Source organism: Notothenia rossii, assembly GCF_949606895.1.
Source record: "Notothenia rossii genome assembly, chromosome: 8".
Taxonomy (NCBI): domain Eukaryota; kingdom Metazoa; phylum Chordata; class Actinopteri; order Perciformes; family Nototheniidae; genus Notothenia; species Notothenia rossii.
In genome coordinates this window covers 513,633-536,208 of record NC_136906.1, presented here as the reverse complement: position 1 = coordinate 536,208, position 22,576 = coordinate 513,633, and the positions used below count along the sequence as shown (strand labels likewise).

The 22,576-nt window shown below is 46.7% G+C and overlaps 1 protein-coding gene across 7 annotated transcripts in view; it reads left to right on the top strand.

Annotated features, from left to right (window-relative positions):
• The window catches only part of LOC307014563 (serine/threonine-protein kinase WNK4-like), a 28,964-nt gene extending 6,650 nt beyond the window's left edge, over nt 1-22,314 (top strand). For 4 of the 7 annotated variants that reach the window (XM_079642545.1, XM_079642544.1, XM_079642547.1 and 1 more), the window contains exons 5-19: nt 1,255-1,412; nt 1,480-1,568; nt 5,035-5,248; nt 6,524-6,724; nt 7,213-7,270; nt 7,352-7,551; nt 7,731-7,795; nt 7,890-8,019; nt 11,450-11,566; nt 12,202-12,309; nt 12,838-12,892; nt 16,282-16,844; nt 17,070-17,395; nt 17,516-17,697; nt 18,985-22,314. In XM_079642545.1, the coding sequence (XP_079498671.1) occupies nt 1,255-1,412; nt 1,480-1,568; nt 5,035-5,248; nt 6,524-6,724; nt 7,213-7,270; nt 7,352-7,551; nt 7,731-7,795; nt 7,890-8,019; nt 11,450-11,566; nt 12,202-12,309; nt 12,838-12,892; nt 16,282-16,844; nt 17,070-17,395; nt 17,516-17,697; nt 18,985-19,103 (2,585 nt within the window). In that variant the 3' untranslated portion in view covers nt 19,104-22,314. Of the gene's footprint in view, nt 1-1,254; nt 1,413-1,479; nt 1,569-5,034; nt 5,249-6,523; nt 6,725-7,212; nt 7,271-7,351; nt 7,552-7,730; nt 7,796-7,889; nt 8,020-11,449; nt 11,567-12,201; nt 12,310-12,837; nt 12,893-16,281; nt 16,845-17,069; nt 17,396-17,515; nt 17,698-18,325; nt 18,448-18,984 lie in introns of all 7 variants that reach the window. The other 3 variants (XM_079642549.1, XM_079642548.1, XM_079642550.1) reach the window with 3 other exon arrangements.
• The last annotated feature ends 262 nt before the right edge of the window (nt 22,315-22,576 follow it).

Here is a 22,576-nt window from a genome sequence, read left to right as displayed (position 1 = left end):
AGATCCTTGTAGCCCCCCCCCTCTCTTCCAGCTGTTACTAAGGACATGTCTCTGAAGTGTCCTGCTCCAAACCCCAAACAGATCCTTGTAGCCCCCCCCCCCCTCTCTCTTCCAGCTGTTACTAAGGACATGTCTCTGAAGTGTCCTGCTCCAAACCCCAAACAGATCCTTGTAGCCCCCCCCCCCTCTCTTCCAGCTGTTACTAAGGACATGTCTCTGAAGTGTCCTGCTCCAAACCCCAAACAGATCCTTGTAGCCCCCCCCCCCCTCTCTTCCAGCTGTTACTAAGGACATGTCTCTGAAGTGTCCTGCTCCAAACCCCAAACAGGTCCTTGTAGCCCCCCCCCCCCTCTCTTCCAGCTGTTACTAAGGACATGTCTCTGAAGTGTCCTGCTCCAAACCCCAATCAGATCCTTGTAGCCCCCCCCCCCCCTCTCTTCCAGCTGTTCCTAAAGAGCTGACTCTGGGTCAGTAGCTTCAGAGAGAGAGTAGATCTCATCAGCAGAAACTCAGCTAAATGCTGCCGTGATGAAACTCCACATCATGTTCCAAACCACATCAAGGATTCTCTCTGAAACAGTATAGAGAGGCGAAGCCCCTCCCCTTCCTGTGGACCTCCATGGGACCTTAATCCGGAAAGATTATGTATTGAAGTCAATGGAGAGAGAAAGATTATCTTTCGATCCCGTTTGAATTGTGCCACGAATTACACATATCATGTTTGTCAATCTAAAATATAATTTTAAAATTAAAAAAAAAAAAAAATGTGTCGTAAAACTGTGAAGTAACACTTTGTGTGAAACGCTCAAAGAACTACAACTCTGGTCTCCCACAACAAAACACGTCACGGCCGTCACTCAGATGGCCGTCACTAAGATGACCCTCTCACCCTCACTATCACTATGAGTCTCCTGACACACCGGGGACACACCGAGGACACATGGTGATGTAGAGAAGACATCACTTTGAGAGTCTCCTGACACACCGGGGACACACGGGGGACACACCGGAGACACACCGGGGACACACCGGGGACACACGGTGATGTAGAGAAGACATCAGAAAGGGACTTTTATATCATGATAGGAGACCTTTAATGTAAATCATCTTTGAAACTGAGCTTCAAACTGTGGGACTAATACCTGTTGATGATGTGAATAGTTTATATGTTAAAAACGAGTGCCAGCCAATGAACATGTCTCTTTATATCGAGCGGAGGACCTTCAAGTGAAGTTGCTGTTGTGATGCATTCAGGGACCCCGGAGTTCATGGCTCCAGAGATGTACGAGGAGAAGTACGACGAGGCGGTGGACGTGTACGCCTTCGGGATGTGCATCCTGGAGATGGCCACCTCCGAGTATCCGTACTCCGAGTGCCACAACGCCGCGCAGATCTACCGCAAAGTCACCAACGTAAGCCCCGCCCACCTGACCACTTCCTGTCTGCGGTCACATGACTGACTGTACGTTTGTCTCGCAGGGAACCAAGCCGGACAGTTTCTTCAAAGTGAAAGTCCCCGAGCTGAAGGAGATCATTGAGGGCTGCATTAAGACCGACAGCAGTGAAAGGTAACCAATCAGAGCGCAGCATTCACACCTGCAGCTCACCTGACTGACCTGAACAAACACTGTGACAGGAAGTAAAGCTTCACTTCCTGTATACATTCTCTCTTTGTACAGAAACAAGTAAAACTAGATAACCCTACTCCGCAAACAAACACACCAAAAGATTCTGGTTCAGAGCAGAATGACCCAGTTACTGCTGGACTGTAATATCCTGAGCTAACGAGCTAACGAGCTAATGAGCTAAAGAGCTAACTCCCGGGACTCTCAGTCCGACCGCTCGTCTCTGGATCTGAGATACGATAATACTTGAATGGTCGGATGAAGTCTGAAAAGCTCCTTGCATCACAGCAGCTCCATGTGGAACATCAACAGACAAACATCAACACACATGAGAAACAAACAACAACATGTAACATCACAGCAGGGGGGTATACTACGAAGCAGGATGTTCTCTGAGCGGCTAACTTCAGGTAAACTCTGGGTTTCCGGTCCTACGAAGCTGGTTCTCTTTTTAGCAGGCTAGATCTCCATGGTAACTGATGCTGAGCGGCTAACCTGCCCCGGAGCAGGTTAGGTTGCAGGCTAAGAGCTCAACTCAGTGAAAGCACTGCCTGCTGACCAATCAGAGCTCAGTGTGCGGAGTCTAAAGCATCAAGTCATATTACAGGAGAAAGGAAATACAGAAAAGCTGCCGTTGCAGGAAAGACGGCCGGCAGAAATCTCTCGCTAAACGGTCCTACGACGCGGGTTATCAAGTGGATCGCTCAAGCCAGCCGTGTCCTATCTAGTTAGGTGCGCGTTCACATGAAAGGGGTGGTATCTGGAGCATTCGACCAATCACAAACATGGAGAAGCGTACTGACAGCGCAGCGTCATACTTCCTGAATGAAAAGTCAACTCTAATATTAGACATATGAAGAAGTTAAACTTTAAACATCCATGACTTAAACACTTGATCCAGGATCAAAGCCACATAGCTGCACCTGCAAGGTGAATACAGCTGGTAACAGAACAAGTGTTTGAATGCGTACATTAACAGGTTTATGATATCACTGCCCCGTCTAAGACACCATCTGACTTTCATTACATTTGACTCGAGTGTTTCCTCAACTTAATGTGTTGCTTCAAATAATCCTTCTGCATACAGTATGTGACACTGTGAGTGTTGCACGGCCAGATACGGCTCAGCTGACTCAGATAAGGAGATGATACATTATGATGTGATATGCCGCGGACTGTACTTAATGTTACTCTGATCCGGTTACTTATGTTGTGGCAGATATTTAAGTAAGCTTTCTTAACGCTAATGTTCTAATAGTCAGATTGCTCTGAAGATGGGAGGTGATATTCTATTCATGTTCACGTTCACACAGTCGCTGATTTTTGTCGGCCGTCTTTCCTGCAACGGCATCTTTTCTGTATTTCCTTTCTCCTGTAATATGACTTGATGGCTTTAAACTCCGCACACTGAGCTCTGATTGGTCAGCAGGCAGTGCTTTCACTGAGTTGATCTCTTAGCCTGCAACCTAACCTGCTCCGGGGCAGGCTAGCCGCTCAGCATCAGTTACCATGGAGATCTAGCCTGCTAAAAAGAGAACCAGCTTCGTAGGACCGGAAACCCAGAGTTTACCTAAAGTTAGCCGCTAAGAGAACATCCTGCTTCGTAGTACAGGCCTCTGGATTCAGATAGGATCATCAAAGTCAAGTCGAAGTCAACTTTATTGTCAATCGTTCAGTTTGTGTGTACAGAGAGATCGAAATACTGTTTTCCACAATCCTGAATACAAAAACAAAGATATATAAAAATATGTATACAAATATGTATATACCTATATATATACACAATCAACAGATTCATTTATACATGTGCACACGTTAAGACATAAATAAAAGCATAACAATCAATATACAAAATAACAGTCACTTCAATATCTTTGGGAAATGTGCATTAGTGCAAGACGGTCCATAGCAGAGTGAAATCATGAGTACTCAGAGGCAGAGACGTTAAAGTAAACACATCCTTTACTCAAGTAGAAGAACACATACTCATGTTTAAAAATACTCTGGTGAAAGTAGAAGTACTGACTAAACTTCTTTACTCAAGTCAAAGTAAAGAACTTTGAAATGTACTTCAGTAAAAAGTACCCATAACTAGCAGCTGTTTTAAAGAGTACCTGACCTCCCTTTATATTAATAGAACAATAATGTCATTGTTAACTAATGAATGTTTCCATGCTGAACAACGGCAACATGACAACGTTTCCATTGTTCCCTCTTCTTTAGAGAAGACCAGGAAATGATGGATACACGGATCGTGTTCAAATCAATAGGCACGCAATGACTCTAAATAATAATGATCACGCCACAAAACACACATTCAGACTAAAGGAACCAGCCTGTTTGGAAAATGAGAGAAGTAGAAAGTTCAGGTATTTGAGTTCAACATGTAAGAAGTAGAAAGTACAGGTATTTGAGTTCAACATGTGAGAAGTAGAAAGTACAGGTATTTGAGTTCAACATGTAAGAAGTAGAAAGTACAGGTATTTGAGTTCAACATGTGAGAAGTAGAAAGTACAGGTATTTGAGTTCAACATGTAAGAAGTAGAAAGTTCAGGTATTTGAGTTCAACATGTAAGAAGTAGAAAGTACAGGTATTTGAGTTCAACATGTGAGAAGTAGAAAGTACAGGTATTTGAGTTCAACATGTAAGAAGTAGAAAGTACAGGTATTTGAGTTCAACATGTAAGAAGTAGAAAGTACAGGTATTTGAGTTCAACATGTAAGAAGTAGAAAGTACAGGTATTTGTGTTCAACATGTAAGAAGTAGAAAGTACAGGTATTTGTGTTCAACATGTAAGAAGTAGAAAGTACAGGTATTTGAGTTCAACATGTAAGAAGTAGAAAGTACAGGTATTTGAGTTCAACATGTAAGAAGTAGAAAGTACAGGTATTTGAGTTCAACATGTGAGAAGTAGAAAGTACAGGTATTTGAGTTCAACATGTAAGAAGTAGAAAGTACAGGTATTTGTGTTCAACATGTAAGAAGTAGAAAGTACAGGTATTTGAGTTCAACATGTAAGAAGTAGAAAGTACAGGTATTTGTGTTCAACATGTGAGAAGTAGAAAGTACAGGTATTTGTGTTCAACATGTAAGAAGTAGAAAGTACAGGTATTTGAGTTCAACATGTAAGAAGTAGAAAGTACAGGTATTTGTGTTCAACATGTGAGAAGTAGAAAGTACAGGTATTTGAGTTCAACATGTAAGAAGTCAAAGTAAAAAGTCATCAGAAAAATAAGTAGTGGAGTAAAGTACTGGTACCAGAACAATGTACTTAAATACAGTAACGAAGTATTTTTACTCCATTACTTCCCACTTCTGGTTCTGGTTCTGATCCTGGTTCTGGTTCTGGTCCTGGCTCTGGTCCTGGTCCTGGTTCCGGTCCTGGTTCTGGTTCTGGTCCTGCTGCAGGTTCACGGTGCAGGCCCTGCTGCAGCAGCAGTTCTTCCAGGAGCAGCAGGGGGTCGGCGTGGTTCTGGCCCAGGAGGATGATGGGGCGGCGCTGAAGCTCTGGCTGCGGATGGATCACAACAAGAAGCTGCACGGGAAATACAAAGATAACAACGCCATCGAGTTCCTGTTCGAGATCTACAAGGACGTCCCGGAGGAGGTGGCGCAGGAGATGGTGAGAGATATACCAGACATGAGTCAGCATTATGAGTCCTGATACTAGACATGAGTCAGCATTATGAGTCCTGATACCAGACATGAGTCAGCATTATGAGTCCTGATACTAGACATGAGTCAGCATTATGAGTCCTGATACTAGACATGAGTCAGCATTATGAGTCCTAATACCAGACATGAGTCAGCATTATGAGTCCTGATACCAGACATGAGTCAGCATTATGAGTCCTAATACCAGACATGAGCCAGCATTATGAGTCCTGATACCAGACATGAGTCAGCATTATGAGTCCTAATACCAGACATGAGTCAGCATTATGAGTCCTGATACCAGACATGAGTCAGCATTATGAGTCCTGATACCAGACATGAGTCAGCATTATGAGTCCTGATACCAGACATGAGTCAGCATTATGAGTCCTGATACCAGACATGAGTCAGCATTATGAGTCCTGATACCAGACATGAGTCAGCATTATGAGTCCTGATACCAGACATGAGTCAGCATTATGAGTCCTGATACCAGACATGAGTCAGCATTATGAGTCCTGATACCAGACATGAGTCAGCATTATGAGTCCTGATACCAGACATGAGTCAGCATTATGAGTCCTGATAACAGACATGAGTCAGCATTATGAGTCCTGATACCAGACATGAGTCAGCATTATGAGTCCTGATACCAGACATGAGTCAGCATTATGAGTCCTAATACCAGACATGAGCCAGCATTATGAGTCCTGATACCAGACATGAGTCAGCATTATGAGTCCTAATACCAGACATGAGTCAGCATTATGAGTCCTGATACCAGACATGAGTCAGCATTATGAGTCCTGATACCAGACATGAGTCAGCATTATGAGTCCTGATACCAGACATGAGTCAGCATTATGAGTCCTAATACCAGACATGAGTCAGCATTATGAGTCCTGATACCAGACATGAGTCAGCATTATGAGTCCTGATACCAGACATGAGTCAGTATTATGAGTCCTGATACCAGACATGAGTCAGCATTATGAGTCCTGATACCAGACATGAGTCAGCATTATGAGTCCTGATACCAGACATGAGTCAGCATTATGAGTCCTGATACCAGACATGAGTCAGCATTATGAGTCCTTATACCAGACTTGGTTCAGCATTATGAGTCCTAATACCAGACATGAGTCAGTATTATGAGTCCTGATAACAGACATGAGTCAGCATTATGAGTCCTTATACCAGACTTGGTTCAGCATTATGAGTCCTTATATGTACCTGCACTCAGGTGGTGCTCGGCTTCCTGTGTGAGGCTGACTACAAGGCGGTTGCCACTGCGATCCGAGACCAAGTGACGGCCATAAAGCGTCAGCGGGAGAAACGCCGCCTGCTAGAGGAGTCTGACTCCGCCCCCAAACCATCTGAACCGGCCAATCAAAGAGCGGCAGCCGCCACCAGCTCATCTGAGGCCGGGAAGGCGGCAAATCAGGTGTCGAAACTGTTATTATCTTACCTGCAGAGCATGATGGAATGCTAATGCAAAGTAGCAGACTGAGCTCCCGTCCCGTACATTTCACATAAGAGATAAGAAGTACTTTATGTATAAAAACAGCGATTCTCTTAGAAAAGTCATCGCACATAACGAGGTGATGAAGAGGCAGGATTAATGATTTCAAGATCCAGATCCAAGTCTCTCTCACCTTGAGCTCAGCAGCTTCAGTGGAGATATGAAAAACTGAAGTCCTCCTCCAGCAGAGCAGCATGAATATATATAGGACATAAAAAACTGATAAAACTGATAAAAGAGTGCAAGAGAATGTTTTGAGACGTGCAAGAAAATACAAATAAAATAGAAATAGTGCCAGAAGACAAAGTAAATGGAATATGATGTATAGATAAATAAATAGCAAACAGATGAATGTTATGGACGTTCTTCACAGAGCTCAGGTGTTTAACAGTCTTTTGATCCTCCGGCAGACGTCATGGAGCGCTGAGGATTCTGGGAAGAGGCGGACGGAGCACCCCCCCGCTACAGGTGAGGGTATATTATCTAATACAAGTCTCATTGGATTTCACTGAGTTATTTATTATATATAACACCTTCATTCCTCTGCAGCGCACTCTGAGATGGAAACTTCCTCAGGTTTGCCGGAGAGGGTTGAAGCCACGCCCCCTCCACTCACTAACCCCGCCCCCCTTTATTATGGTCCTGCCCCTGCTGCCGTGGCCCAGGAGACCCCTCAACCTCAGGTTCCTCCCCCTGTGACCAGGACTCCATCTAAAGCCCCGCCCCTTCCTGTGCTGCGCTATCCCAAAGTAAGCAAGGGGCGGGGCTGGTGTATGTAAAGGGGCGGGGCGTATGTTGGGGTGGGCGGGGCTTGTATACATATGGGGGCAGGGCATTGTGTTGATGTCTGCCGCCCTCTAGAGGAGATTTAAGGTACTGACATGAGCTCAGCTGTGGAGGTACAAACGTCTCTCTGTTTGTGTCTCAGAGCATCGCTGTCTCCCACAATGCCGAGCAACACACAGTCAGTGGCTTCTCTTCACCTATTGACAGGTAACACACACTCACACACACTCAACATGAGGCCCTTCTTCAGTTTTTAAGAGATTACGTTGTTCTTTAGTGATTGTTGCGTCTCTGTTTGCAGCTCCGCCTCTGACGTGACCTCGGGTTTGAGTGACTGCAATGACGGCCAATCAGAAAAGGGCAATCAGGAAGTGTTGACGGCGAAGAAGCAGTTGAGACGGAGAGCCAAAGCTCGCCTGAGAAAAACAGGGGTGACGAAACATCAATATCATCATTAATAACCAGTGATGTAATGCAGGGATGAAATGAAAATTAGTACTTTTAGTATATTTTTACGCTTTTGTTTTTGTTGAGAAGCGGACAGGCTTCCGGGTCGGCGATACAGCGAGAACAAGCGAAACTCATCCTGAGCACACAAACAATCACAGCCGAAGTAAAAACAATAAGTGTGGCTTGATATTGAGTTAGAAAAAAGGTTTATCACGCTGTGAGCGTGGGTCTGTGGAGAGCATTTCTCCGCCATCCCAACTTAGCAGCCCGAAAAACGTTTACCCATTCAAACAGTCGTGGTAGATACCTTGTTTGTTTTAAACATCATAAACACAAACAACAATGAATACTTCCAGGTTGTGTACCCGAATCTCCCGCTGGTCCAAACAAAGTAGGAGCAGCATCGTTCTTTATTGCCCTACGCTGTACATATCCGCATGAATGCTGAAAGGTTTGGGAAGCTTTGTTTTGTGAAAGGCTGGCAGAGGGCATGGCCTCTGGGTATCCCCACGTCACAGTAACCAGGACAACACGCTCTCAATCCATAATCGTCCAGGAGCGACGTTTGGTCAGGGTCCCGTGGCGTGCAGTTGTGACGCTCCGAGGCTCCTTCAGCTTCATAAACGGACGCAAATAGCTTTCAACTGATTGCAATGTATTCCCATCGGCTGCGGGATTTGACGCTCATGGAAGCTCGGCATTCGTTTGTGTCGGCTGCCCTTAAAGGCAATGTGAGCGCCCATTCCCATTGGATAACGGAGAATTGTACACCCGGAAGTAAGTATTTCCCTTACTGTCGATTGATTTGACAGTAATATCTGCACTACTCATCGACTAAAAAACACCAGATTTGTTGCGTCATGACAACATTACTCAAATGTGGGCGGGCTTTACCACGGGCCAATCAGAAACGTTGCTGTCAGAAACAATGAGCAAGACATATAATATAGGCCTACAAATGCAGGGCTTTTTAAACGAGTACTTTGAATAAAGTGACACCCTTCTTCCCCCACTGTGAATAACACACCTTATCTAACACTGTGTGTTACATTACATTACATTGAGCTGAGGCTTTTATCCAGAGAGACTTACAATAAGTGCGTTCAACCAGGAAGATACAACCTTGAAGAAAACAGAATCATATAAGTTCATCAGGTTTCATAGAGCCAAACATTTCAAGTGCTACTCAACTGGCTTTAGATAAGCCAGCCCTTTATTAGTATATAAGTGCTTTGTTAGTAATTCTATCTCTGGAAGTGGAGTCCAAAGAGATGAGTTTTCAGTCTGAAGAAGATGTGTAAGCTTTCTGCTGTCCTGATTTCAATGGGGAGCTCATTCCACCATTTTGGAGCCAGGATAGCAAACCCACGTGTTTCTGCTGATGGGAACTTGGGTCCCCCTCGCAGTGCGGGTGCAGCAAGCTGTTTGGCTGATGCAGAGCGGAGTGCACGTGCTGGGGTGTACGGTTTAACCATGTCCTGGATGTAGGAAGGGCCAGATCCATTCACAGCATGATATGCAAGTACCAGAGTCTTGAAGTGGATTCTAGCAGTTACTGGAAGCCAGTGAAGGGAGCGGAGGAGCGGCGTGGTGTGGGAACATTTAGGAAGGTTGAAGACCAGACGAGCCGCTGCATTCTGGATGAGCTGCAGAGGTCGGATGGCACATGCAGGTAGACCAGCCAGGAGGGAGTTGCAGTAGTCTAGGCGTGAGATGACGAGAGCCTGGACCAGAACCTGCGTCTCTTTCTGGGTCAGCTGGGGACGTGTCCTCCTGATGTTGTAAAGCGTGTATCTGCAGCAGTGGGTTGTAGCAGAGATGTTTGCAGTGAAGGACAGTTTGTTATCTAGGGTCACACCCAGATTCCTTGCAGTCCGAGTCGGGGAAACAACAGAGGGGCCGATGTTGATTGTTAGGTCAAGAGTGGGACAATCTTTTCCCGGAAGGAAAAGCAGTTCAGTCTTGTCAAGGTTGAGCTTGAGGTGATGAGCAGACATCCACTGAGAGATGTTTGCTAGACAAGCAGAGATGCGTGCGACGACCTGGGTCTCTGAGCGGGGAAAGGACAGAATGAGTTGGGTGTCGTCAGCGTAGCAGTGGTATGAAAAACCATGCGGGCTAATGACTGATCCGAGCGAGTTTGTGTACAAGGACAAGAAGAGGGGACCGAGACCAGAGCCCTGAGGGACCCCTGTAGTTAATTGACAAGGGTCGGACTCGGACCCTCTCCAAGTTACCCTGTAGGTGCGGTCTTTCAGGTATGAGGTGAGGAGGGAAAGTGCAGAGCCTGAAACTCCAAGTTCTTGGAGAGTGTGAAGGAGGATCTGATGATTCACCGTGTCGAATGCAGCAGACAGGTCCAGAAGGATGATGACAGAGGAGAGGGATGCTGCTTTAGCCGTGTGCAGTTCCTCAGAGACAGCAAGGAGAGCAGTTTCTGTTGAGTGACCTGCCTTGAAACCAGACTGGTGCGGATCCAGAGGTTTTTCTGATGGAGATAACAGGAGAGTTGTTTAAAGACAGTTCAAGTGTTCTAGTCAGGAACGGGAGGAGAGAGACAGGCCTGTAGTTTCTAACATCAGACGGGTTGAGAGTGGGTTTCTTTAGGAGAGGGTTTACTCTTGCCTGCTTGAGACTGTTTGGAAAGGGACCAGAAGTTAGAGAAGTGTTGATGAAATGAGAAACGGTAGAATATCAGGAGCGATAGTCTGAAGGAGGTTTGAGGGGATAGGGTCCAGAGAACAGGTGGTAGGACGGGCAGAGGTAACGAGGGTAAGACCCTCACTTGGAGAGAGAGGGGAGAAGGAGGTCAGTGTGTGGGTGAAGGGAGGGTCAGGTGACTCAGAGGTGAAGGAGGTCAGTGTGTGGGTGAAGGGAGGGTCTGGTGACCCAGCGGTGAAGGAGGTCAGTGTGTGGGTGAAGGGAGGGTCAGGTGACCCAGAGGTGAAGGAGGTCAGTGTGTGGGTGAAGGGAGGGTCTGGTGACCCAGCGGTGAGAAAAGGTGAGTCAGAAAAAGAAGAGCGAATATCATCAACCGTTTTTTCAAAGTGGTTAAAAAAGTCACTTGACAGAAGGGAGGAGGGGGAAGGGGCTTTCGGGGGGTCCAAGAGGGAGGAGGGGGAAGGGGCTTTGGGGGGGTCCAGGAGGGAGGAGGGGGAAGGGGCTTTGGGGGGGTCCAAGAGGGTGGAGGGGGAGGGGCTTTGGGGGGGTCCAAGAGGGTGGAGAAGATAGAAAATAGTTTTTTGGGGTTGGAATAGGAAGATTGGATCTTATCTTGAAAGAAAGTGCTTTTTGCCTGAGAGATGGAAGCAGAGAAAGAGGAGAAGAGAGCCTGATAGGTTACACACCTTGTCTAACACTGTGTGTTACATACCTTATCTAACACTGTGTGGCACGGCGTGGTGCGTTCAGGTGTCAGACCTGGGCGACCGGGTGGTGGAGTGCCAGCTGAAGACCCACAACAGCAAAATGGTGACCTTTAAGTTTGACCTGGTCGGAGACAGCCCTGAAGACATCGCCTCGGTGATGGTGAGCTGATCTTTGACTCCTGCAGCTAGCCTCCGATTCCCCAGGGGGCACTGCAGCTTGCTGTTGTTCTGCAGCTTCCTGTTGTTCTGCAGCTTCCTGTTGTTCTTCAGCTTCCTGTTGTCCTGCAGCTTCCTGTTGTTCTTCAGCTTCCTGTTGTTCTTCAGCTTCCTGTTGTTCTTCAGCTTCCTGTTGTTCTGCAGCTTCCTGTTCTTCAAATTCCAGTTCTTCATATTCCTGTTCTTCAGCTTCCTGTTGTTCTTCAGCTTCCTGTTGTTCTTCAGCTTCCTGTTGTTCTGCAGCTTCCTGTTGTTCTTCAGCTTCATGTTGTTCTTCAGCTTCCTGTTGTTCTGCAGCTTCCTGTTGTTCTTCAGCTTCCTGTTGTTCTTCAGCTTCCTGTTGTTCTTCAGCTTTCTGTTGTTCTTCAGCTTTCTGTTCTTCAGCTACCTGTTGTTCTGCAGCTTCCAGTTGTTCTTCAGCTTCCTGTTGTTCTGCAGCTTCCTGTTGTTCTTCAGCTTCCTGTTGTTCTGCAGCTTCCTGTTGATCTTCAGCTTCCTGTTGTTCTTCAGCTTCCTGTTGTTCTTCAGCTTCCTGTTGTTCTGCAGCTTCCTGTTCTTCAGCTTCCTGTTGTTCTTCAGCTCCACAGAGACTTCCTGCTGCCCTTAGAGCGAGACGGCTTCATCCAGCGCATGTATGACATCATCCGGAGGGCGGAGTCTATGATGCAGCCCGGCCCCCCCGCTCAGGTGTGCAGGAGTTATTCATCTCTTCTGTGGGTGTATCTCAATGTTGAGGAGGCTTGCTTGGTAGGACATGTACCTCCGAGTCACTTCCTTCAGAAGCGAGGCAAGAATACCTCCTAACCTCGGAAAACGCAGAATGGAACAGGCTAGCAAGTGTGCAGGTGTGCGTCATATGAGAGGCCTTACATTTTCAGCCAAAGATTTTGGAAATTGGTCAGTGCACAAAGCATTGTGGGGATTATAACACCGCGGAGGATACACATGTGCAGCCTCGAAATTTCCTGCAACGAAGTACGCTGGCCTCGGTAGAATTCCAAGTATCCTGGACATTGGAACAGTCCTTCGGCGGCACTCAATGACGTAGTATGCTTGAAATAGTGGATCTGGAGCAGCTTTACTCGACATTGAGAAACACCCTGTGAATGCACCTCACCTGGCTCTACAGACAGGAAGTGCTCCTGCTTTGAGTTCCTCTTCATTAACCCTTCTTCTACTTCTTCTTCTGTTTCTCATGTTATAAATGTTTTCCAGCCTAACCGGCCCCCCCTGGATCTGAGCAGAACGCTGTCCTCAAAACCACTTCCAGGTAAGAGAAGTGAACACCTGTAGGTTCAGAGAGTATTCTAATATTAGTCTAGCCGCTTTCACACTTTGCTGTACTTAGTTCCCAGCACTTAGTTCCCAGCACTTAGTTCCCCCATGGAACTAGAGCCGATCGCGTTCATACCGGAATAAATTCTCTGAGGGAAGATTACGCAAATGAAGCCGCTGGCGTCACTTCTTCTTCTTCTGCTTTGGGTTTACTGGCAGACTGCAAACAACTTCACTGCGTATACTGCCACCCGAAGTCCCCGGCCGGAAGTCATGGCCAATGCATACAGTGCCATTCCCCTCCCCGACCTGGGTCAGTCTGACCACCTCTCACAGTTCCATTACCCAACATACATACCACTCTTCAAACGTGTGAAACCCACAGTTAGGACTGTCAAGGTTTGGCCTGAGGTGGCAGCCTGGAGTGTGTTTGCCACCCAGGCCACCTTGGATTACCATACAGACATTGACCACTACGCCTCCTCCGTACTGGACTACATCAACACCACCATCAACAGTGGCACCACTCTGAATCAGATAACAACCTACCCAAACCAGAAGCCATGGATGAATAAAGAAGTTCGCCAACTACTGAAAGCGCGAAACATCGCCTTCAGATCAGGTGACGAAGGGGCTTACAGTTTATCCAGGGCTCACCTAAAGAAGGGCATTAGGAAGGCCAAGCACTGCTACGAACTGAGGATTGAGGAGCACTTCAATAACTCCGACCTATCCCTGGCCCAAACTGTTGTCCACACGTGCTTTAAAACCACCGCCATAGTGCCAGTGCCCAAACACTCTGCTGCAGCAGGCCTGAATGACTTCCGTCCCGTTGCACTTACACCCATTCTCATGAAATGCTTCGAGAATTTGGTCCTAGCACAGCTTAAATCCCGCCTATCACCGAAACTGGACCTCCATCAATTTGCATACCGGACTAATAGGAGCACGGAAGATGCTGTTTCCATAACACTTCACACCGTCCTCTCACATCTGGAAAAAACCTATGCAAGAGTGCTGTTCATCGACTTCAGTTCAGCCTTCAACACCGTCATCCCCTCCAAACTAATCACAAAACTCAACGACCTGGGCATCGACGCCCCCCTTTGTAATTGGATTCTAGACTTTCTAACCAACAGACCCCAGCATGTCAGGTTAGATCATCTCTCTTCTATGACCCTCAGCCTAAATACCGGTGTCCCACAATGCTGCGTGCTGAGCCCCCTCCTCTACTCCATATTCACCCACGACTGTACCCCTGTACATGGTTCAAACACCATCATCAAGTATGCAGACGACACAACGGTGATTGACCGTTTATTTATATATATATATTTTACTGTCAATGCCGTTTATATTGTATTCATCTGTTTATAGCCTATTTATAATTATTCTATTTATAATTATTCTATTTATAATTATTCTTATTATGTAGACTCCTGCACTGCTATTTTGCACTTCTGGTCAGATGCCTAACTTACATTTCGTCACTAGCACATGTACGATGTAATGACAATCAAGTTGAATCTGAATCTGAATTATAGTCAGATAACATAATGATCCCGTCTTCACTAGAGGGAGTATAATGAGTGGATTTAAATATGGTGTAATAATAATAATAATAATTCATTTTATTTATATAGCGCATTTCACAACTCAAAGACGCTTAACAATATGAGGGAGGGTAGACAAACAAGGACAGGCAAACAAGTAAGTATAGTTAAATAAAAAATAAAAAGGCAGTCAAGAGGAAGTTGATTGAGAGGGAGGGGCTTATGGGTAGACAGTGTTGAAAAGATGTGTTTTGAGGCGGGACTGAAAGACTGTGAGGGACTCAGAGTCACGGAGATCTTGGGGGAGGGAGTTCCAGAGCCTAGGAGCTGCCACTGAGAAGGCTCTGTCCCCAAAGCTGCAGAGTGTGGATGTGGGAGTGGATAGGAGTCCGGCTGCGGTGGATCTGAGGGACCGTGGGGGTTGATAAGGAGTGAGAAGGTTTGTGAGATAAGGGGGGGCCAGATGGTGGAGTGCTTTGTAGGTGAGGACCAGAACTTTGTAGTTGATGCGATGGGAGACAGGAAGCCAGTGGAGGTCTTTGAGGACTGGGCTGATGTGATGCCATGATTTGGTATGCGTGAGGAGACGTGCAGATGCATTTTGAACCCGTTGGAGTCTGTTGAGGGATGGAGTGCTGATGCCGTAAAGAAGTGAGTTGCAGTAGTCAAGGCGGGAGGAAATGAAGGCATGGATTAGTCGTTCAGCTGCGGGGCGGGTGAGAGAGGGTAGGATATTTTGCAATATTGCGGAGGTGGAAAAATGAGGTTTTGACTGTTTGGCGGATGTGAGGTTCGGGGGAGAGGGTGGGGTCAAAGATTACGCCAAGGTTGCGTGCCTGATTGGAGGGGGAAACAATGGTGCCATCGATGGTGAGTGTTATGTTAGTGACCTTGCTGAGGGTGGATTTGGAGCCGATTAGGAGGTTGAAGTGGCGGAGTATCTCACCGAGGGGCAGGATGTAAATGATGAAGAGGAGGGGTCCAAGTACTGATCCTTGAGGAACGCCTTGGGTGACTGAAGCTGTGGCAGAGGAGTGGTTGGGGAGGGAGATGAAGTGGGATCGTTCAGTGAGGTAGGACTGGAGCCATCTGAGTGCAATACCTTCAATACCAATGTCCCTGAGTCGGGTGAGCAGGATGTTGTGGCTCACGGTATCGAAGGCTGCACTCAGGTCGAGGAGGATGAGAATATTGAGGGAACCAGTGTCAGCAGAGGTGAGGAGGTCATTGAGGACTTTGACGAGTGCAGTTTCTGTACTGTGGTGAGGACGAAATCCAGACTGAAGGGGTTCATAAAGCTGGTTGGTTTGGAGATGGCAGTGAATTTGTTTGGCTACAATGCGTTCAAGAGTTTTTGAGAGGAATGGTAGGTTGGAGATGGGGCGGTAATTAGTGAGGGAGGAGGGATCAAGACCAGGTTTTTAATGTGGTAAATGTGTTTTGGGGCCATAAAATAAAATGACAACAGGATTGTATGGTTATGAATACATAGTAAGTTAGTTAGGATGTAGTTAAAACAATATCTGATGATAGTCATTATTTCTGAGTGTTCTGGACTGAGATAAATCATGAACACCATGAAGGGTACCAGCTTTCCAACCCAACACAGGGGCTAAGTGACTTCTTTACCCCCTGATGGTTTCAGGGCTACAGAAGAGTTGATTCAGCTAAAAAAAAAAGACCCTCTGATTTACAGACGTCTCTCTCAGTGTCAACGGGGGATCGTGTTTTGGGGTCCAGTGACGTCACAGACTGACAGGAAGTTGTAGTACCACAGCTTGGCCACACTTCCTGGGGGTTTGTGTCTGACTCTCTGCTCCCCCCCCTCCAGCTTCCTCTCCTCCCCCCTCCGCCCAGCCCTCCCCTCAGTATATCCTCCCGTCTGCCCCTTACTCCCCCCCCCTCCTCCCCTCCTCAGCTCCGCACCCTCCCCCTTCTCACTGGCCCCCCTCTGACCAGCCTCTCTTCTCATTCGCTAACGTTCTCTCTCTGGCCATGAGCGTCGCCCACTCCCTGCTGCCCCCCCCTTTTCCCTCCCCCCTCCCCCCCCCCATGTCTCCAACCCTAGGACCTAAGCCCCGCCCTCAAAGCCTTGCCCCCTTACCTGCTCCTCCCCCCTCCCACATATCCTCCCATCCCCCCACCCCTCAGACAGGCTCCACCCCCGTCACCCAGCAGGGGGCATCACCCACCTGGACCCCCATCACCAAGCAGGGGGCGTCACCCACCTGGACCCCCGTCACCAAGCAGGGGGCGTCACCCACCTGGAGCCCTGTCATCCAGCAGGGGGCGTCACCCACCTGGACCCCAGTCACCCAGCAGGGGGCGTCACCGTCCTGGACACCTGTCACCCAGCAGGGGGCGTCACCCACCTGGACCCCCGTCACCCACCAGGTAAGCTTCTGTTGAAACCATGATGCATTCAGGAACTCCTCAACATTTAGTAATGAACCACAACAACCAGATCATGGTCCAGGTCATGGTCCTGGTTTTTGTCATGGTCCGGTTCATGGTCCGGGTCATGTTCCTGGTTCTGGTCCGGGTCATGGTCCGGGTCATGGTCCTGGTTCTGGAGTCAGATGGGACCTCAAAGAAACCCGGTTTCACCCTCCCCCCCAGGTCTCCCTCACCGTCGGGCGTTTCCAGGTGTCACCCTCTAAAGATGTTCCTGCTGTTCGTCATCCCGAGCCCCGCCCCCTCAGTCAGGCCACACCCACCACTCATTCCCCTCCTCCTTCCATGGCGAGCCAATCAGAGAGCAGCACGGAGGAGACGAGCCAATCAGAGAGCAGCACAGTGAAGCTCTCCAGAGGACAGGAGGAAGAGGATGGGAGGGGGCGCCGGCTTAGCCAATCGTGGAGCCGCTCGACGCCCCTCATCAGCTCTGACGAATCAGGGAGTGAGAACGAGGAGATGTGGGCTGAGCTGCAGGAGCTTCGTGAAAGGTGATTGGTCAATAGGGTTGTATGCAGGTTTAAATTAGACAGATCGGGGGGGGGGGGTTAACTTTCTACCTAATAATGTCAGAATGAAGGCAAAACCATTTCCAATGTTTTCATTGGCAGACAACACGCAGAGGTGCAGGAGCTGCAGGCCAATCAGAAGCGAGAGATCGAGCAGCTGTACCTGAGGATGGGGAAAGTTCCGCCCCCTGGCATCGTCTCTCTGGCGGCCATGTTGAACCACAGGCAGCGCCGCCTCTCCGCCCGGAGAAACAGCCTGAGAGCGGAGCTGCTGCCCCCTGCAGGTGGGGAGCCACACTGCGTTCATTATAACACTGATAACAACAACAACAACAATAATGGTGTTGTTCAGAGCTGCTGCCCCCTGCAGGTGGGGAGCCACACTGCATTCATTATAACAACAATAACAACAACAACAACAATAATGGTGTTGTTCAGAGCTGCTGCCCCCTGCAGGTGGGGAGCCACACTGCGTTCATTATAACACTGATAATAACAGCAGTAATGTGTTGCTCAGAGCTGCTGCCCCCTGCAGGTGGGGAGCCACACTGCGTTCATTATAACACTGATAATAACAGCAGTAATGTGTTGCTCAGAGCTGCTGCCCCCTGCAGGTGGGGAGCCACACTGCGTTCATCATAACACTGATAATAACAGCAGTAATGTGTTGCTCAGAGCTGCTGCCCCCTGCAGGTGGGGAGCCACACTGCGTTCATTATAACACTGATAATAACAGCAGTAATGTGTTGCTCAGAGCTGCTGCCCCCTGCAGGTGGGTAGCCACACTGCGTTCATTATAACACTGATAATAACAGCAGTAATGTGTTGCTCAGAGCTGCTGCCCCCTGCAGGTGGGGAGCCACACTGCGTTCATTATAACACTGATAATAACAGCAGTAATGTGTTGCTCAGGCATCATGAGGAAGAGCTCGGGCAGCAGTGGGTCTCAGGAGCGAGCAGGGAGAGGCGTGACATTTGCCCCCAAGCACAGCTGTAGCTGAGCGGGAAGAAGCGTCTCCTACACACCTGCACAGGTAACAGAGCTGCGGGGGGGCGTGCTGACTCCTATCACTCCCTAATAATCCTATATTATATTTTATGTATTTTATCTATCTTATTTTATAAATTAAAGAGATGTATTTCAGGAGGAAACATTTAAAGAAGCCGGTGCTGCTCATGTTGGTTAGTATTTAGAGCGTCGACAAAAAGTCAACTCTGAGAAAAAAGTAAATTATAGAAAAAAGTTAAATAATAAAAAAAAGTCAAATTCCAGAAACACTGGCCGTTTCTCGATGTCGAGTAAACCTGCTGCAGAGCCACTATTTCAACTATACTACGTCGAGTGGCGCCGAATGCTGGGCATTTAACATGCATTTAAACAGTCCTTCGGCGCCACTCGATGACGTAGTATACTGAAGATAGCAGGTTTACTCGACATTGAGAAACGGCCACAGACTGCAGGAGAGGGAACACCACAGAAGAAGAAGAGGGCCTCTTTAAAATGAACCGTTTCATGTTGTTTGTTTTCATGCCCAGATTTGATAAAAAAACTTAAAGGTGTCTGCCTGCAGGGAGAAGACGAGGAAGAGGTGGAGGAAGAGGAGGAGAAGGAGGAGGAGAAGAGGAGGAAGAGGAAGAGGGAGAAGACGATGACGTCAGATTTATATTCAGAAACATTCATTCGGTTTGACTCCAGATCTGTGTTTATAAGACATTCAGCACTTTGTTGTTGATTTCCTCCTGAGACTCAGCTGAGGCCTGTCCCACGAAGCTGGTTCAACCTAACCTGGATATGTTTGAGTTAGCCGGTTGGCCTAATCCAAAACATACACGCTCTCGCTAAGCGGTCCCACGACGCGGGTTATCAAGTGGATCGCTCAAGCCAGCCGTGTCCTATCTAGTTAGGTGCGCGTTCACATGAAAGGGTTGTATCTGGAGCATTCGACCAATCACAAACATGGAGAAGCTACTGACAGCGCAGCGTCATACTTCCTGAATGAAAAGTCAATAATATGTATTGTACAATCACAATAATGTGAATTTTTCACCGGTCCTGGCGTCCGTTCAAAATTATATAACTTTTGAAGCATCCTAAAGACCTCAAAAAGAGGAAACGCCAGCACCATAATAATAACACCACCAATAACAATAGGTTCCTCGCACTTCGTGTCGGGTCCTAGCGCTCCATGCTCGGGCCCTCATTAACCATACTTTACCTAGAGGACGGCAGAATTGTAATTTCCCGTGTTCAGTGAATGCAACAGAGGCAAGACACCTCCAGACCAATCAGAGAGTTGCATGGAAATAAACGGGTTTTATTGGCTGACAGGTACGTACCTCTCCTCTGTGACAGACATCTTTAAACTGTCAGCTGCGGACGCTGAGTTTCTGAAGATGGCGTTAGACATTATTTTAATAAAAAAGACGGCACTTCTCAAGTGGTGGCTCACACAACAACCCCAGAGCCACCACCTGAGCCAGGTGAACAAGGTATGTACCTGTCAGTAAACTTCCAAGTTATGCGAACATGTAAGCAAAGCATAAATGACAGCTGACGTTGCCATAACAACACCTGAATTTAAATGTGCAACCTCTTTTTGAGACAGATTTTTGCAAGAAATTATAATTCTTCTGAATGATATTCTATTGACAGCTAGTTTCTATGTGAACATTATGAGATGGACAGCCAGCTAACAAGCTTTTTATACAGATATTTCAGATCAAAGCTAATCCACTGGGGCTCCTGAAAGGGGGCAAGGGACATATGCTCCCAAATATTAAGCCTTGACCCCCATCTTAAAATTGATATGATCAAAACATTATCTGCATTGTCGGAGGCCTTTTTTCCTCATTATCATGTCAAATTTAGTTAGTTTTGAACGCAGAAAGATGATTATATTAGAGTATTAAAGTGATCTATCATGCTATATCTGAATAATATAGTGTAGGACCATACCTATAAGAGGCATATTTATACTTTTTATTTTTCTAAATACCAAACAGATCATGCATTTTATCCATTCCTCATTTCGCTCAATTGAACACTGTCTTTGCATCATGGGCTGATTCTGTGAGAACAGCACCATCTAGAGGCCTGGCATATGTACTACAGCGTCTCCAGCGCTTTCCAACGGCAATGTCCGTGGCTGTCTCCTCCTGATTGGTGGAGTTGGCCCAATAGCCGTAGAGCCACTTCTGTGACGTCATAGAAGTGTTCAAATCTGGATCAGTCTGTATCAGATCCGTTGCAGCCCCTTTTTAAGAGATTTGGGTATGGAGGAAAATAGAGAGGGTTGTGTTTTCTGACACTTGGTGAGTTCCCTGGAACACCGGGGACACATGTTCATGTAGAAAAGACGTACACAAGTGCATTTTGTGAAAATGACTATATTAAAGTGTTAAGTGATATTACCTTTCATGCATAGAGGTCACTACAGTGGACAGTGTTAACTGTGTTCGTTATTCTCGCGTCCAGGAGAGAAGCTTTAAAAAAGGAGACTGATTGAGTCTCTGAGAAGGTTCAAATGGGTACTTTAATTTAAAACAGGTGTTCTGGCTCTAGTGAGCGTAGGGAAGAGGGCCAGAAACCCTCCTAAAGGTGTTTTGTATCCTCTGCTGGCTCCTCCCCGTGGGCCGGTTGGTGCTGCTGGGGGCCGGCCCTCCACGTCTTTAATGTCCGTTCTTTCTTATAACAGAGGATTTCGACATTGAACATTCAATAATTAAACACGCCTCTTCTCCTCCTAATCTCTTTCATGACTTTTCATCTAAACACATTTTAAACACTGAAATCAATACTCTAAAAAATACAGGAAATACCTCACAGCTGGTTATCATTTCCGGAGTTCCGGATGTTGTCACATGCTACCCACGTCTGTAAACAAACGTATTCAAATAAACTGTACCTTCATTTAATATTCAGCAATAATAATATCTCGACTTCTATAGTTGTAGTGTTGAAATCAGTCGTTTTCGGTGTGTGACACTCCATGTCATTTCGCTACTAAATTCACCTCTAAGGAAATGGTATATTAGCCACATGCTAAATGCTAACCGGAGATGAAGGATTTTCAGAATAAAAGCTTAACAACTGGTTGTGCACAACAATTTCTGTTTTTTCAGTATAAAACACTATTTAAACTGACGGTATGTTTAAGCTACATTATACCATCAAAACATTGATTTTAATTTCAACAGCTATTCAAAAGGTGTTTTCTTATGCATTGTTTTTGTTGCATAGTTGCACCATCAGCCACTACATAGGACCCTATTGCATCATCCCATACACTGCCACTCAGTGCCAAGTCAGTGTAAGTGCATGATACATGTCTCTAAACCAAGATGGACGACAGAAAGCCACATGGACCAAGTCACCCATCTATATCTTGCCAATCCTTTTATGGAAAGGATTTAGGGACTGCAGATACAGGGCCAAGGCAGGTGAGACATCACTGCTTTCCATCCAGCATGTTTGGCCAGCAAAAGAGATCGTTTCAACCGCAAACTGCAAGTGATGAGGGAAGCTGCAAGTGATGAAGGAAACAACAAGAGATGAAGGAAGCAGCAAGAGATGAAGGAAGCCGCAAGAGATGAGGGAAGCCGCAAGTGATGAGGGAAGCTGCAAGTGATGAAGGAAACAACAAGAGATGAAGGAAGCAGCAAGAGATGAAGGAAACAACAAGAGATGAGGGAAGCAGCAAGTGAGGAGGGAAGCAGCAAGTGAGGAGGGAAGCAGCAAGTGAGGAGGGAAGCAGCAAGTGAGGAGGGAAGCAGCAAGAGATGAGGGATTATTATTTCCTCCTTCCGTCTCTTTTTTGTGTTTAATCTGATTACTAACAATTTATAATAAATTGACATAGTTTATGATTTAATTGGAAAATAAAGTGTTTTTAAATAATAAACCCGTTTCTGATTCTGATTCTTTGATTTTTTTTTACATATGGGGCCGGGCCCGGCGTCACGAGGGGGCATCACTTTGAGCACCATTCATCAAAAAGTACAATAAATGTCACAATTATTAAATAACTTTAAATAATTATTGTCCCCAACACACGTTACTGTGTTTAGATCAGAGGTGTGGGCAGGCAGTCAAGCAACGTGTAAAAAAGCCTCAACCCAAAGTGAGCTAGTCCTAATGTTAGCCTGTGTGCTAGCTGTAAGCAC